The sequence below is a fragment of the Rhincodon typus genome, chromosome 3 (genome assembly GCF_021869965.1).
Source record: "Rhincodon typus isolate 14 chromosome 3, sRhiTyp1.1, whole genome shotgun sequence".
Classification (NCBI taxonomy): Eukaryota; Metazoa; Chordata; class Chondrichthyes; order Orectolobiformes; family Rhincodontidae; genus Rhincodon; species Rhincodon typus.
The window spans coordinates 122,155,090-122,173,257 of NC_063334.1; the positions used below are offsets into that span (position 1 = coordinate 122,155,090).

Consider the following 18,168-nt stretch of genomic DNA (forward strand, 5'->3'; position numbering starts at 1 on the left):
AGTAAATTTGCGGATGACACCAAAGTCGGTGGAGTTGTGGATAGTGCAGAAGGATGTTGTAGGTTACAGAGGGACATAGATAAGCTGCAGAGCTGGGCTGAGAGGTGGCAAATGGAGTTTAATGAGGAAAAGTGTGAGGTGATTCACTTTGGAAGGAGTAACAGGAATACAGAGTACTGGGCTAATGGTAAGATTCTTGGTAGTGTGGATGAGCAGAAAGATCTCGGTGTCCATGTGCATAGATCACTGAAAGTTGCCACCCAGGTTGATAGCGTTGTTAAGAAGGCGTACAGTATGTTAGGTTTTATTGGTAGAGAGATTGAGTTTCGGAGCCATGAGGTCATGTTGCAGCTGTACAAAACTCTGGTGCGGCCGCACTTGGAGTATTGCGTACAGTTCTGGTCACCGCATTATAGGAAGGATGTGGAAGCATTGGAAAGGGTGCAGAGGAGATTTACCAGGATGTTGCCTGGTATGGAGGGAAGGTCTTATGAGGAAAGGCTGAGGGTTTTGAGGCTGTTTTCGTTAGAGAGAAGAAGGTTAAGAGGTGACTTGATAGAGACATACAAGATGATCAGAGGATTAGATAGGGTGGACAGTGGGAGCCTTTTTCCTCAGATGGTGATGGCTAGCACGAGGGGACATAGCTTTAAACTGAGGGGTGATAGATATAGGACAGATGTCAGAGGTAGGTTCTTTACTCAGAGAGTAGTAAGGGCGTGGAATGCCCTGCCTGCAAAAATAGTAGACTCGCCCACTTTAAGGGCATTTAAATGGTCATTGGATAAACATATGGATGATAATGGAATAGTTTAGGTTAGATGGGCTTCAGATTGGTTTCACAGGTCGGCGCAACATCGAGGGCCGAAGGGCCTGTACTGCGCTGTAATGTTCTATGTTCTATGTAACACAAATGCCAGGTAATGACCATCTCTAACAAGAGAGCCTGACCATCTCCTCTTGACATTCATTATCATCGAATGCTCCACTGTCAAAATCTTGGGAGTTACCATTGACTAGAAATCGATGAAGCCAAAAATACTGCATCCACAAGTATAGGGGAGGAACTGGAAATTCTGATGAATAACGCCTCTTGTCTCTTGAAAGCTTATCCACTTTATATAAGCCACAAGTCAGGAGTGGAATGGAATACACATAGCTTGCCTGATGAGTGCAACTCCAAAAACTACTGAAGGAGCTTGAAGCTTCAGGACAAAGCAATCCATTTGATGAGCACTCCACTCCTCCATCTTAAATATTCCCTTCTCGACTGGTGTGAGATGGCAGAGTTTGCACCACCTCCAAGATGCACTGGACTAACACACCAAGGCTCCTTCAACAGCGCTTTCCAATCCCACACCTCTACCACCTAGAAGGACAAGGACAGAAGATTCTGGGGAGGCCCTCATCTGTATGTTCCTGTCCAAGTCGCAGCATCCTGACTTGGAACTAGATGAGTATTTCTTCCCTGGGTCAAAAATCCTGAATCACACTTCCTCGCAGCATTGTGAGTATACCAGCATCTCTCAGACTACAGTTGTTGAAGAAGCCAGCTTACCACCACCTTTTATGAGGGCAAGAGATGGAGATCAAGCTTTTCTCATTCATTGGAGAAATCAATTTTAAAAGTAACTTCTGTGACATTTTAACCTCTTGAGAAAATGAAGTGATAGAGGTTTAGCCCAGTGTGTGTGTGATATCAAAATTTAAACTGTGAGATGTTGTTACATCTGAACTTCCAAATAGTAAAACTCAGTTGTTAAACAAGTAGCAGGAGTAGGCCATTCAACTCCTTGAGATGTTGCATTTTTCAATAAAATCACGGCTGATCATATACATCATGCTGCCTTCTCCTGCACTTGTCCATTGCTCACCATTGCCTTCAGGATAAACAGTGACTGCCTTCTTAGGATAGGCATGTGGTGGGGTGCTAGTGTGGTGGAGTCAAGGTATGCTTCTCCACTGACAGCATATCCAGGCCATTGTATTAATAGACTCATTGGCCAATGTCATAGGTAGAAAAATATTTTTAAAAGTAAAGATAATTATGCTTATGGGGTATGGTGTGGCAGTTAAATCAGATGTTTTCCCCTGCTTTTTCATGTTTGATTTCAGGTGATGCATTGAACAAAAGAAATTGGAACAAGAATAGGCTATTCAGCTCCTCAAACCTGTCCTGCCTTCAACAAGATGATGACAGATCTGCTCCAGGCCTCGACCTCTCTTTTGTACCAGCCCAGCATAGCCCTCAATTCTTCATATTTCAAAAATCAGTCTGTATCTTCATTAAATCCTGTCTGGGGTAGAGAATTCCAGACAATCACTTCTCTGTTTGAAGAAATTCCTTTCCATCTCAGTTTTAAATGAGTATACCCTTATTCTATAGCTATATTCCCTAGTTTGAGACTCCCCAGCTAATGGAAACGTTTACTCAACATTTATCCTGTCAAGTTCCCTCAAAATCTCCTATATTTTGCAAGATCACCCTTGTTCCCCTAAATTCGAATGAATAAAGGCCTAGCCTGTTTAAACATTCTTGATAAGTCAACCCCTTCATCCCAGGGGTCCACATGGTTAAAACTCTTTTGAACTGCCTTCATTGTCAGGATATCATTTTTTAAAACATGGGGACTGAAACTAGACTTCCCTTTTTTTAAAAACCCCAAGTAATAAAAAAAATCTGTTTGCCACCTTAGCTATTTACTGCACTTGCAATATGTTATGTTTTAATGCAGAAGACACCCAGATTCTTCACTGCTGCACTGGTCTGGTGTCTCTTCCTATTTAAGTAATAGTCTACCTTTTGAATCTTCCTACCAAAATGCATGACCTCACACTTCAACATTACATTCTATCTGCCAGGTTTTTAACCACTTCTTCAACTTACCTATAACCACTTGCAGTTTCTTTGTCATCGTCACAACCAGATCCAGTGTCTCCATAGTTTACAGCAGGTCCGTGAGTAGAAAATTATATATGCTTTGATTTTAAAAACAAAATCTCTCTATCAACATCATAGGTGTTGCTGATCAGCTACAGACTAACTATGCAAGTGACCTGCGAAGCATTCTTAAAACCCTATTCGAGGTCATGGCGACCAAGTTACAATATGAAGGCAGCAGGATAGAAAAGAAAGGTAATGAGCTAATTTTGGGTCTGGACTTGTGACTGAAACATTAACTTGTCTCTATTCTGCACTGATGCTTACTGAACTGCAAAATGTTCTTCAATTCCGATGTTTAGCTACATAGTATACTGTTAAATCTATTTCCTTTGTACTCCAGCTGTTGTAAACAAGAGATTTTTAAATCTCTAATTGACTTTATTTTTGGATTGTAAGCAATTTACATCAATATTAAAACAAATTTAAGGTTCAATTAAACTATCTTTTGCTATCTGCACAAATGACTCTAACAGAAATCTAAGTGGTTAGAATCAAGCACTCTGGCGACAGTTGGTAAATTATTGTAAAAATCCTATGGTTTCAGTCTTGAATAAACTCATTTGTGTAGGTAGGTTCATTAAGTCAGCTGATCAGTCTGGGAGAGCACCAATAATGAGTCGAATTCCCACAGGGAGAAAGCATTTTGTTGAACTTTAGTGTGTTGCAATGTGAGAAACCTCTCTTTTCCAATGGTCCTAAAGATGCTGAGGAAATTTTGAGCACTACACGATGGCATTCATTTCTTCTGCAAATCTCGGTTGTAAAAGATTTTACCATTGCTGAATGTGCAATATCGAGTTACTTCACTGTAAAGAAATTGCCTTGAAGATTTTATTTTTGAGAACTTCATCTAGTTTCCCACATATGATCCAGGTAACAGAGTGCAATAGTGATGGACAGCAATTGCAAGAAAATAAGGAGTCGAGAATGCTCTTTTTGGCCCTTTCTGGTCTCCAAACACAAACTACAATTAAATAAGTAGAGATAACAAGGTGTAGAGCTGGATGAACACAGCAGGCCAAGCAGCATCAGAGGAGCAGGAAGGCTGACGTTTCGGGCCTAGACCCTTCTTCAGAAAACTTCCTGGAGAATGTGCCAAAGTACTTTGCAGACAATGAACTGCTTTGTATGTGTAGTCATTGTTGTAATGTCGGAAGTGTGGCAGCAAATTTGTGCAGAGTGAGATCCCACAAAGAGTATTCTTTTTAAATTCGTTCATCGGATGTGAGCATCACTGGCTAGGCCAGTATTTATTACCCATCCCTAGTTGACCAGAGGGCAGTTAAAAGTCAACCACATTGCTGTGAGACTGGAGTCATGTGTAGGCCAGACCAAGTAAAGATGGCAGTTTCTTTCCCTAAAGGACATTAGTGAACCAGATGTGTTTTTCTGACAATGGACAATGGTTTCATAATCATCATTAGACTCTTAATTCCTGATTGTCATCCACCATTGTGGGATCTGAACCCACATCCCCGGAATGTTATCTAGGTCACTGGATTATTAGTCCAGCATTAAAACCACTAGTCCATTGCCTCCTTTGTAATAACCAGATAATCTGTTTCTGTGATGTTTGAATGATAAATATCGGGCAGGACACTAAGGAGAGTGCTCCTGCTCTTTTTTTGAAACAGTGTCTTTGGATCTTTTGCAAGCATCTGAGACTGGGCCTAAGTTTAACATTCTGCCTGAAAGATGGCAGCTGTGACAGGGTAGTACTCCATTTGTATTTGACTGCCAGTCTAAATGTCTCTGTTCAAGTCTGGAAGTAGGACCTGAACCCAGACCTTTCAGACTTGAGAACCGAGTTCAACTGAGCTATATCTGACACTGATTGCAGTGTGAAAAGCTTGCATGATTACCAGTAGGAAGGCCTGAGTTGCTGAGTAAAAAAGGTGAAGGTTAAATCACTATAGTCTTAGGCCATAGGTCTGCTGTCATTAGAAAGAGATGACTAGTACTGGTTTAACCTGAGGGTCATCGTGCCTCAGGCGAGGGGAGAGGTTGAGAAGGAGAGCTCTTCATGGTAACATCAGCCGGTGCTGGAGTTAAACCCATGCTGTTGGTGTCACTCTGCATTGCAAACTAGCCATCCAGGTAAGGGCAGCAATGAAACCTGTTCTGTAATTGAGTATGTGAGTATAAAAGCCATTAGTTGAGTTTACAACTGTGACTGAGTTTGCTCCAATACCATCGGCTTCTTTGTTTCAGGTGACCAGACATTGAGAAGTCCTGCACTTGAAGATTGTGCTTTATGCCGGGAAAGTGTGTCTGCCTCTGAACTGGCTGACAAGGCAAGAGATGAGGACCTTGAAGGTGAAGTATTGAGCACTTCTTAATATTGTATTAACATTTGGAATTGGATAAATAGCTGCCTTAAAACATTAAACATTGTGTGAATTGATTTTCTTTGAAGTGCATATCATTTGTCCAAACACGTATTTTGGTTTCTAAAAAAAAATTAAGTGTTGTTGAGGGAAGAGCAATTCAATAGCCCTTGCAAAATCAGTCAGGAATTGCTTGGGAGTTTGAGTTAATAATTGAAGTTCAGAACAAAACCAAATCTTGTATGCAGAAGTACCTAACTTGTGGATCTTCCTCAGAGGAAGGGTCACTGGACCCAAAACATTATCACTGAATCTGCAGTTCTTTCAGTTTTTCAGGGTTGTTTTGATAATTAATCAGCAATCTGACTCATTCATTGAATCTGGAGACATAGAACTCTTATTTAAATTGCAGCTCCAGGTAAGCCAATAACTCCAGCTTAGTAAGCTTTGAGAAGCTTACTGGTACGTTGTGCTGTTGGGTTGGGTAGTTGTAGCCAGACTCTTGTGAAATTGCACGAGCTGGAGAAAATTGAGTGTGGGTGTGTCTCTTATGCTTAGCTGTTGATACGTGCTTAACCTCCTGTGCTTGGAGAAAGGATAATAGAGGAAGATTGTACTCTAAAGTGACAAACAGTTCTACCTGTATGGATCAATTTTGAGACTTAAATAAAAAATTCAGTAAAAGAATTTCCATTCAGGTGATACTGGAAAGTCAAAGGTGCTTTTTTTTTGTTTTTTTTTTCACACATGACTCAAAGTTCATTTGCAGCATCAGAAAGGTAGAAAGTCAAACTAAAACTGTGTAAACCTTTGACCATTAAGTGTGTGTGTGGCCTTTGCCTCTTGATGCATGCACTCTCTCTTAAGCACTTCTCTTTATGCATTCACATTTGTTTCTCTCAAAGATGCTCTCTCCCTCTCATCTCTTTCTTCCTTCATGTCTGTGACTGTTTATCATTTTTCTTTTGTGAGTACTCTCCTAAGCTCTCTGCCATTTTTGCTTCCTGTTTGTATGTGCTTCTATGCATCAATTCCTTTTTGGCTGTTCAAGTGGATAAAGATTGCCAGATATAAATCCTGATCAAGTGGCACATATTAAAGAGTTGTCTGCCAAATTTACCATAAAGAATGGATGCCAATTAAGTCTATATGTTTGGTTTCCTAGGGTTGTGCACTGCAGGTTTTCTCAAAACTATGTAAGGTCCTTCTTATTGATTTCTTTTTAACTAACTTAGTTTCAATTTTAAAATTATCACTTTTGTTCTAGATTTCAATAACAACTACTTGTATTCATCACCTCTTATCACAAAACATTCCAAGGCACTTGACAGAAGTTAACATGAAGTAAAATTTGACACCGAGGAACATTTTAGTGCAGTGACCAAAAGCGTGGTCAATAAATGGGTTTTGGACCATGTCTTAAAGGAAGAAAGTGAAGTAGTGGAGCAGGGAGGGCATTGCAGAGCTCAAAATCCAGGCAGCTAAAGGCACCCAATTCAGAGTGACAATACTTTGAAGACTTATAGAAAATGAGAGATAGGGAGGAGTCTGACATGGAGGGATTTAAAGACTTTTTAAATGGATACGTCATATAACTGGGAGACTGCATAGGTCAGTGAATATTGATAGTGGGTGACTGGCATTTGGTGTGACTTTGCGACCAAACAGCAGACTTTGAAATTACTTTAACCTTACAGAAAGTAAAATGCACAAGACTGACCAGCAGCCTCTTCAGATCGTCAAGCTTGGAGGTTATGTTTTTAATGAGGATGGGCAAATGCTTGAGCAGATTAGTAGGCTTACAGAAGTTTTGGTGAATGGAAGACTACAAACTAGACAGTTGAGATTTGACAGCAGTCGAGGAACTGAAGTGAAGTGGAATCAGACACTGTTACAGAGGTGGAAATCGCAGGTCTTAGTGATGGCACAACATGAGAATGAAAGTTCATCTCCAACTCAAACACGATAGAGAGGTTTACTTCCTGCAGGGAATTTTTCACAACTGCATACGATCAAATTAAGTCTCTCAAACACACAAAAGCAGAAATTGCTGGAGAAAGTCAGCAGGTCTGGCAGCATCTGTGGGAAGAAAGAAACAGTTTGTGTCTCGAGTCCACTGACCCTTCTTCAGAACAGTCAGATTTCTCTTCCCTCCACTGAAATCCAGCGGATGTCACCCTGTCTTTGCCTGTAATCAATTCCCTTTGTCCCAGCTATTGTGGGTGAATGGCTGTTATACTTGCTCCAAGGCCTGTGCATCCGATCTGTGGTTGCACACAAAAGTACAATACCCATTTGAATCAATATAACTAACATAAATAATTAGTCCAATTATTTATTGCACTCTCATTTGACAGAGATGGCAGAATCTTCAAATGCTACTGTGATCTCATTGCTTTAATAATTAAATAGCATTCAAATTACTTAGCCCAAATTTAATTAGGACCATACCAAACGACAGGAGGCCAACTTGCTGTTACAGCAAAACATCAAAGATTCAGCATTTGCTTTAATTAATGAATAAGCATTTGATAGCTGGAATACTAAGCAGTACAGTCTCTCAGTATTTGGGGTGACACGGTGGCTCAGTGGTTAGCACTGCTGCCTCACAGTGCCGGGGACCTGGGTTCAATTCTACACTTGTTTGCACATTCTCCCTGTGTCTGTACGAGGTACCTCCCACAGTCCAAAGATGTGCAGGTTAGGTGGATTGGCCACGCTAAGTTGCCCAGTGTCCAGGGATGTGCAGGCTAGATGGATTAGCCATGGGGAATGCAGGATGACAGGGATAGGGTTGGGGTTGAATCTGGAGGGATTCTAAGAATATTTTTTTACCGTGGTGTCCTCCTCAATAATCATTCAGGCAAAATTAAATGTAACTGCTCTTCTAGAAGTGCGCACTTTCCTCCTAAGTGCACAATTTTCATGCATCATTGTATTTCAGTTGACGGCTACCAATTTGTAATATTGGCTGAAGTCTCATGAAATTTTGTTATCCACATACCATTATTCATCTCGACACTTGACCAAACTAAAAAGCCATATATTGATTTGCATCCACAAATTGTTTTTGTTTTAAACTTCTCTTAAAGGATTCTTGTGGAATTTGAATTTAATGGGTGCCGGCTGGCCTCCAGTCAGTGGTTCATGTATATTCCTATTCGATTCTTTGATATTTTTTAGGCAAGAATATCTGCTTTCCCTACCTGGTCTGGCTTACATGTGACTCCAGATCTGCAGAATCAAGTTGACACCTAACTGTCCTCTGAAATGGCCGTGTATATTGCCAGTGACCTCCACTTCCCATCAAAGAAAAAAATAAATCAATGTTCTACTTGTGGCTGTATCCAGCCTCAAACTGGAGTGGTCACCTACACCAACATAATAATCTATACAGGAATTCTAAGTTAATTTAAATTTCAAACTACTTTTAGTTTGTTAAAATTGTGCATGTTACACTTGTGTTATACTGAGACTGTTTACTTTGATCTGCAGTATTTTATCTAAAATAAGTCACTACTGCACTTTCTTTATGCTTGGCAGCAGCTGTCCTCAAATAATTTGGCTTTGTTCACTGGAAAAATACGTGAGGGGCACTGACTGTTCCTGGCAGAGAAAATGTGCACTAACCTGTTTTATGGATGTCAATTTCTTTCTTTGTGGTGTAACGCTTCTGTTCAGCCAGATATTGTGCTCCCTTAACCATTAGCTCTTCTTTTCACTGAGAAAACTAGAATGTTACAATTGAAATCAATCAAACTGAAATCTTGAAGTGTTGATCAAGACCTTCTTAAAATAAATAATACATAATAAATGTCTGAAAAGGAATTCGGGTGAGGGTTAATTGCATTCAAAGTACACAAGGCATAGTTTTGCTTTTTTTCTGTGAAGAGTATCAGCTCATCACAGACAGCCACATGTGCCATTAAGAGTAGACCCAGCTCTTGATTACTGGTTTCCTTTTTGAACTTTGCAGGTTTCTGTTGGGTAGGAGGCATTAAAGTGATTATCATATGAGACAGAAAGCACAGGAGGGATCTTGTTCAGTTGATGCTTTTCTTCACCCCCTACTGTCACTACTCCCTCACATACATGCCTATGTAATATGCACAATCATAGTCATCTATAGCAAAGAAGGAAGCCATTCTGTCCATTGAGTCTGTGCTGGCCCGTGTTGAGTAAAACAGTCAGTCTCATTTCCCACTATATCCCCCTAGGTCTGAGTTTATCTCCCTTAAGTGATCATCTAATTTCCATTAAAATAATTCATAATCCCTGCTTCAAACGCCATTGTGAACAACATTTTCCAAATAATTATAAATAGACTTCTCTTGACACCCCTTACCAGAAATCTATAATGTCTGTGTCTCTGAGTCCTCATACCAGCTAATGGAAACAGTTTGTCCTTGTCTACCTTGTTTATACCTATCACAATATTGTACAAGTCCATCAAATTTCACTTCAATCTTTGCTTCAAGGAGAATAACCCTAGCTTCTCCCACCTAACCTTTATAGATGAAATCCCCACCCCTGAACCATTCTGATAAATCTTTTCTGCATCCTCTTGAGAACCCTTCTCTATTTTCTAAAGTGTGGTAACCAAAACTGGGCACAATGCTGTAACGGTGATCAAACCAGAGCTTTATAAAGGTTTCCCATGTGCTTTCCTCCTATAATTATGAGTCCACCATCATGTAAATTTGAATACTGAGATATTCCACCTGATTTTAAAATTCATTATATATTTCTGAATTCTAAAACAATGTGAAATGCAATTGTGCCATATTTATATTTTTAAAGAAGTCATTATTATGGAGGCAGGGGTAGAAGTTGGACTTTCGCGACATGATTTCTGCATGATTACCTGTTGCTGATGAAGTCTTTTTCCTGTTTCTGACAGATCCTCCAGAATGGGTTCCAGATGAAGTCTGTAGTTACTGTACCGCATGCAAGGCACCATTCACTGTGATTCGAAGAAAGCATCATTGTAGAAGCTGTGGAAAGGTAATTGGTTAAGCACTAGGCTTGATGGAGAATTTTAAACAAAATGAATTTCCAGCCTCAAAGTCAATTGTGTGCCTTTTTTAATGGAATTTGTAAAAAAAACTATCCAGTTTCACTTGATTTATGTTTGAGTTTTTATCCCTGGCTGGTGTGCTGATTGGAGTTGAGAATGAGATGTTAACTTTGTGTCATGACGTAAGAACATTTGAATCAGCAACAGGAGAGCCATTCAGCCCCTCGAGCCTGTTCCATTCAGTATGATCATGGCTGATTTAACTGTAACCTCAAATCTACATTCCCACCTGCCCCTGATATCCTTTCACGTCATTGGTTAACAAGAATCCATCTACTTTTATCTCGAAAATATTCAAGGACTGTACTTCCGTGACCTTTTCAGGTAGAATTTGAAAGAGTCATGACCCCTGGAGAAAAAAGTCTGCCTGTTTTAAAGGGGATTTTAAAACACAGAACCCAAGTTCTACCTTCTCCCATAAGAGTAAACATCCTCTACCCTGTCAAAACCCCTTAGCTTTCTGTACACTTTAATCAAGTTGTCTTTCCCGCTTCTAAACTCCAGAGGGTACAAGACCAGCTTGTTCAATCTTTTCTCAGAGACAACCCTCTCATTCAAAGTATTAACCCAGTAAACCTGAACAAAACTGCCTCAAATGGACTTATAGCCTTCTGCAAATGAGGTGACCGATACAGTGCACAGCACTTCGAATGCAGTCTCACCAGCTCCCTGGAGCTGAAGCATAACCTCTGTGCACTTTTGTATTTGAATCCCCTCCACATAAATGACAATGCTCTATTAGTTTTCCTGCTGAACCTACATCCTATCCTTTTGCAATTCATGCATGAGGACTCCCAGATATCTCTGCATTTCAAAGCTCTGTAAACCCTCACCATTTAGACAACATTCTTCCTGCCAAAATGAACACTTGCCAATTTCCTACATTATATTCTGCATCCCACATCTTTGCCCATTCTCATAACCTGTCAAGTATACTTTGTAACTGTCTTGTGTCCTCCTCAACTAATTTCCCTACCTACCTTTGTGTCAACAAAATACAAAGTTACAAGAGTCTGATCAGTTATGGTACTTGACTTGCAACTTAGTGGCCTTGAATTCAATTTTAATTATATGGTGCAAAATTGAATTCAATCAACCTGGTAAATTCTGGGCTAACTCCAGAAATTAGACCATCAGACATTGCTGATTGGTGTAAAAGCACAATTGATGCCCTTCAAGGAAAGGGTTTCCAGCAATGCTGCTTTGTCTAGTTCTCCATCTGACTCCAATCTCACACTATTTGATTGGTTCTTGATGTCCTCAGCATTACTGAATTCAGCTATAAATTCGGCTTAGCCACTGACACCTACGTCCAAATTATAGTTATAAATCAAAGTGTGAAGAGATTGTAGTTTAGACATTATAGATGGAGGGAGTCTAACTGCTTCTCTGGTCAGTATAAACATTTTAAATATGGTGTGATAAATTTGGTCAACTTCAAATATTAAAATCAAATGACCATACAGAAGCAAAATCTGGTAAATAGACAAATCCATCAGAGCTGCTAGTTTCTATACCAGCATATTAAAAGTAACTGGTCAAGAAATTACAGTGCATTCATCATTATTTTAGAAAGCTTTATAGAGTTGTACCTTTGGATTAGGAAATTGCAAATGGGCAATATAACAGATAATTATAAACCTATCAGTTTAATTTCTACTTCAAGAAAGTTAATCTGATTTGTCATCAGGGACCAAATGATTTTGACAGTTATGAGCTGATCGAAGGTTTCCGATGGATGGGTCATGTATGTCTAATCCAGTTGATCAAAGAGGTTGTGAGAAGTGTCAATAGAAGGTGGTCTGTAAATGTTATCTATATGAACCTCTCAAAAACATTTAATAATGTTCTACATGAGAAATTATTTATAAAAAAGACAATGCATACATTTAGAGGTAAGCGTATGACGAGTTCAATAGAATACACAGCACAGAAACAGGCCATTTGGCACAACCAGTCTCCTTGGCGTTTATGCTGCAGTCAGGCCTTATCTTAGACCTCTTCTCAGCCTCTTTGCTCCAAAAAATCTAACATCTTGAGCATCTATTTCCTTCTCCCTCATACGTTTGTCTTTTTCCCCTTAAATGCATTTGAACTCTTCACTTCAGCCACATAGTATTGAAGCAAGTTCTGGTATCAGTCTGGCATCATCTGAATTTTCTTATTGGTTTGGGGTTAAGAATAAAATAACTTTTCTTTCATTAGAAGTGACAAGTGATGCTTGTTAGAGATTTGCACCAACCAAGACATAAGCTTTATTTATTCATGATATTAATTATGGAATAGAGTTGTGTATCCAGGTTTGCAGATGATACAGAACTAGGGGCTATAATTGTGTGGCTGAAAGCAGAAAGCTAAAGTTTCACAGACTAAGTGAGTGGGTACTCAATTTAGATCTGAAATGCCCAGCCTAGCTACAATGCATTGTCTATCTTTGGCCTTCACATCAAGAATCGTGATTTGGACAACAAACTAGAAGGCACCTGGCCCTCCGTAAGCCCTTCCAGGTGAGCATAAAGTTGGAAATTATGTATACTTTAGAGCAGAGGCTAAAAATTTTAAGGGCTTCTTGTGAAATTTTGTCAAGGGCTACTTTTTGATTTTACTGGGGGCTACTTTTTGATTCTCACAAGCTTTTTCTTGAAGTGATGAAGTAACGAAGTGATATTACCTACTGCTTTACGGGGTTTTCTTCTTTCAAGATATAGCACAATAAGCGAATATAATATAGTAAATAATATTTTTATAACCTCTTGTAAACAACTCTCCCAAACCGCCCCCCCGCACACACAGCCCCCTGCATGCACCCCCTGCTCGCGCTCTCACTTGCACTCCCTTCTCTCTGTGTCTCGCCCACCCTGTGTGCTGTGTCTCGCTCACCCTGCCCCCGCTGTGCCGCTCCCACCCCTGCTCACTGTGTCACACTCATGCTCGGACTCTCGCACTCGCCCTCTCACGCCCCCCACCTCCCACCTTGCGCCAGCACGCATTCTGTCCCAGCCCCATATTCGCTACTCAACAGCTGTGGGATTGTACTAACTGCACTGTATCTTCCACCCACCCCATCCGAAACAGAGGCCCAGCATGAAATGTTAAGTATTATGTCCAAAATTATCAACTTTCCTTCATATTTGATAGGCAGCGTAATTTGATTACTTGAGTACACACGTTGAAATGATTAGAAAACAAAAACATTATTTTAAAAATTTAATAAGTTAAAGTTTGGGATCAAGATAAGTACATAAATCCAAAAGGAACACGAGAACTGCAGATTTGCTGACAATGAAGGCAAATGTTGTGTGATTATATTGTCCTTTATATTCAATGCATAATCTTCAAGCTCTCCCATGCATATGTATCAAAAGGAGCCAGCAGCCCCCTATCTGATTCAGCAATGGACTGTAACTTCTAATGTTTCCGTGTGTGTGTGTGTGTGTGTGTGTGTGTCATAGCCATAGATATAGACATATAAATGACATCAGTACCCAGAGAGTGGTTAGATTGTTGAGAATCCTACCACAGGAAACAGTTGAGGTGACTAATACCGATGGATTTTAGGAATGCCAGTTAATATTTTAGAAGGGAATACAGGAATGTACTAGGTGGAATATGGATGACTCAAATGGACTATCAGTGTTGGTAAATAGCTAATCATCTAACTCCGTACCCTGTTCCTGCTTTCTGCACACAAATTACTAATGACCAGTTGGAATGAATGGCTTGATTCTGTACTGTAAATTCTATGTGAGCCATTCATTTATGTCTGTTTTCATGTCAAAAATGTTATGAGAACCTCCAGAACTTGACTGTTAACCAATTTCCTTTCCCTACATGAAGTTTAAATGCCTTTTCATTTAACAGATCTTCTGCTCACGTTGCTCTTCTCATTCTGCTCCCTTACCTCGATACGGCCAGATGAAACCAGTCCGGGTCTGCACACATTGCTACATGTTCCATGTGACGCCCTTCTACAGTGACAAACCAAGCATCTGATAACTGCTGAGTGAACTGCCTGGTTCTGGCACGTATGAACTAGCTCAATATGGTCGCAACTGATGTTGGATGCCGGCAGTGAGATGTGTTGGCATTGTTTGTTTTTAGTTAGAATGGAAATTTGGATAAGCCATTCTTAGAGCCAATGAGGTAGTTCTGGGAGAAGCAGCAACTCCAAGTAGAAATTTTTGTACTGACCTTTTTAAATGCATTTTGATAATGAGCTGCTGAAAGGAAGTGCGGAGCTTCTTTTGCTGTTCCACTGTAGTATGGTCTTCCACAAATTTGTATTGAAATTATAAAAGTATCCTAAACTGAAGGAAGGCACATGCAGGGGTGGTGAGGTGGGTTTGAGGGGGGTGCTCATGGTGGAAGAAGAACGCTGTCTGAAGGGCTTGCAATACTTGATGACCTTATGTTTCTGTGTCGCATAATCATAATGGTTTAAATGTTGGGTGAAGTTCATCTGATCAGAACAGAAATTTTCCAGATCTTTATTTGAGATGAGCAAAGATTCTTTTCAAATTCTATTTGTATTGATTAAGCAAAGTCAGTCATTGTCTGTCATGCAACATCAATGCCACTGTTAAAGTTGCTTTGAGCAAAAATCACCCACCTTGAATGCAGTGACACAAGATTTGTACAGTTTTCTTTTTGACATTTTATCTCATGTTTTTACAGCCAATTTAGATCTCTTACTGTTGAGGAGCAAGTGATGATATTGCCTCCTGTGTGTTGATGTGGGCAGCAAGGTGACGAGTAGATATCCACACTATAAAGTGCTCAATCTCAGCTGTACTGTTGTGGAAATGTTGGGCCAACAGACACCAACTCATTCACGGAGGGATGAGAGGGCATCTAGATCTTGGGTGATTTGCTCAATGACGGCTGCTGCATTCACGTTTGGGAAAGGAGAGCATTCCAGTGTGTTCAAGAGTTTGGAATTGTATATAAATAAGTTTGTGTGGCTGCAATGGGAAGTCTTGGGCAGGCTTCTTGCCAAATATATTTTTTCTTTAAAGGTGACAAGACCATTTGTGAGACACATACTGAACTGAACCAACCAGCTGATAAACTTAGTAATCAAATCTGTGATGACCACATGTGAGCATGCTAAAGTTCAAATTCCCTCCTCACATACTGAAAGTCGTCATCACATTTCACTCTGAAGATTTTTTTTCTCAGCCAGATACAGTCTGTGGTCATTGATTCAGTAACTCAGCCAAGTATTTACTCTTCATTTGTAAAGGGATACCAAATGTTCACTCCTCCTCATCCCTACTTCTAGAGTGAGAGAACAATTGTTGCATCCCTACTATAGCTGCTACAGCCAAGATCTATATATAAGCCCTGGAACCCCTGCCTCCATGTCTCAGGAGTACACTAGCCAGTGCCTTTGCCTATAAGTAATTCAAGTGTCAATAATCTGGGTGTTCATTCAGTTCTGTTCCACATACTTAACAACAAATGAATCTCCTTAATATCTAACTATTTGAAGGATACTCAGATAACTGACTTGTCCGGATTTTGTCATCACCTGTCAATGTACAACAATCTCTCGTGGAAAAGCATTGATGTTAAAGAGGACAGGATCACGGACAATACCAGGGGTTAGGGGGACTACCTCACCAAGTGGAAGGATAACCCACCAGTGGGAAACTAAGACTGGAAGTCGAGCTGGTTAGAATACCATAAATACATCATTTGATATGTTGTAATATAAATCCCTTCACCAATTAAATGTCTAACAACTACCTATATTCTATATTTATACTAATTTTTCCCACCACCCCAGACACCCATTATTTATATATAGATTCTCTATCCTTACAAGTTAAAGGTCTCTGCTAAAGACTTACTATCTTATCAATAAAATACCCCATGAAACTGAAGATCTACAGTCTTGTCTGTCATTGAAGATCTGAAGAGACTCCAGTGTCAGGGCTGTGGTCAAGCAAGAGATACCTTGAATCCCTAAAAATTTCATAAGATAGTCATTCTGTTCAAACCATTTTCCTCCCACTCCCATTATGAAACCAAAATAGAAGGGTTCCACTCCTCCTCTAAACTCCTTGAATTCTCAATGTAAATAACTGTATTTCAACGCCTTTTCTGTTCATGCTGTCTCCAAAGACTTGTTATCATCCTGGAACCTCACCATCACGTTGACCACCGCAATCTATTTCTTCATGAAAATCAAATCTGGTTTCCAGATGTGACCTTTGTTGTCTGTAAGTCGTATGTTGTCCAATCATATTCCTCTATATACTGTTGTAAATTTGGCAACAATTTTATTGTGCCTCTTCATCCATGTATTCTTGATGAATAGGCAAAGACCTGAAATGTGTAATTGTGTTTCTAACAGGGACCTGCACATTTTGCACTCTTTCCAGGCATGTGGCCTATCTCTGGATAATACAATCCTTGTAGGGAACAAATTACAGCATAGCAACAATCCATTAATCAGTCTTGATGACTTAATATTATGTGCTGGTCACATCCAAGAGCTTGACACTGTATCATGTTTAAACTAACTGACCCTTGCTCCTTGGCTTTTAATTCAATCAGTTTAGCCATCTCCCAGTATCCAAAGATGTGCAGGCTAGGTAGATTGGCTACACTAAATTACCCGTAGTGTCCAGGGATATGCAGGCTAGGAGGATGAGCCATGGGAAATGCAGGGTTACAAGGACAGGGTTGGGGGGTGGGGTGGGTATGGGTGGGATGTTCTTCAGAGGGTCAATGTGGACTCTGGGCCGAATGACCTGTTCCACGCAGTAAGGATTCCATGATTCTGTTCTATGATTCAAATGTCTCTACCTATCATAATGTATGATGGGACCGATCACAGATGTTAACTGATCAGGTTGATCCAGGAGTTTGACGATCACTGTTGGGGGACTGGTGTTCTGTTTAAGTGTAAAGATCTCAACTTTTTTCAGGATCTTGAGCTCCCTTAAAGTCTTTAAGATGTCCGAGTTATCTTTTTCAAACACTGGAAAGAGGCCAGTATCTTACATAACCTCGACTTGGTAATCAGAAAGGCTGCTACGCAATTTCTCCACTTTCCACCTTATATAATGGATGATGTTTATATGCCTGCAAATAGCATTTGAGATTTGTACTACTAGCTTCAGTAAACCTTGCCCTCCAACCCTATTGCAGGCATATAAGCATCATCCATTATATAAGGTGGAAAGTGGAGAAATTGCGTAGCAGCCTTTCTGATGACCAAGTTGAGGTTATGTAAGATGTTCTGAGAAACTTCTGTTTCTGAGAATAAGGTTGTAATATAACCTGGAATGACACATGTTCTTTTGATTTGGGCAGAGAGCAGTCAATTCTAAATGGGTGACCTAGTTCTCAATCTTTCCAACCCACTTTGTTTCCGGAACATCCTTCCACCGGTAAATCCCTGCAATAAGATTTTTCTCCAAATCGCCCAGGGGGATAAATTTGATTTTCTCACCACTCAACTTCCAGCTGCCTTCAATGTTATACACAAAGGTCTTACCTTTGGATTCCTTTGTTTTTCATGATGTTGATAGTCTGACAGAAGTCTTCGATTATTTCAAGGTTTTTCCTCATCCTGGTACGTGAATTTTTCAGCAGGGCAATGCCACCTGCAAAAATTAGGGCAGAGCAATTTATTCTTCCCTTGTCTAACTGCAAAGTCACTCCTGACCTAGCTTTTTCCACAGTACATAATAGCATGTTCAAAGCAATAGAACAATAAAGGAGAGATAGTAGGAACTGCAGATGCTGGAGAATCCGAGACAACAAGGTGCAGAGCTGGATGAACACAGCAGGCCAAGCAGCATCATAGG

At 40.1% G+C, this 18,168-nt stretch overlaps 1 protein-coding gene across 1 annotated transcript in view; it reads left to right on the forward strand.

Annotated features, from left to right (window-relative positions):
• The window catches only part of zfyve28 (zinc finger, FYVE domain containing 28), a 188,185-nt gene extending 171,169 nt beyond the window's left edge, over nucleotides 1-17,016 (forward strand). Inside the window, exons 11-14 of the mRNA XM_048594859.1 lie at nucleotides 3,020-3,136; nucleotides 5,156-5,260; nucleotides 10,172-10,275; nucleotides 14,210-17,016. Coding sequence (XP_048450816.1) covers nucleotides 3,020-3,136; nucleotides 5,156-5,260; nucleotides 10,172-10,275; nucleotides 14,210-14,341 — 458 coding nt within the window. The 3' untranslated portion in view covers nucleotides 14,342-17,016. The remainder of the gene's footprint in view (nucleotides 1-3,019; nucleotides 3,137-5,155; nucleotides 5,261-10,171; nucleotides 10,276-14,209) is intronic.
• The last annotated feature ends 1,152 nt before the right edge of the window (nucleotides 17,017-18,168 follow it).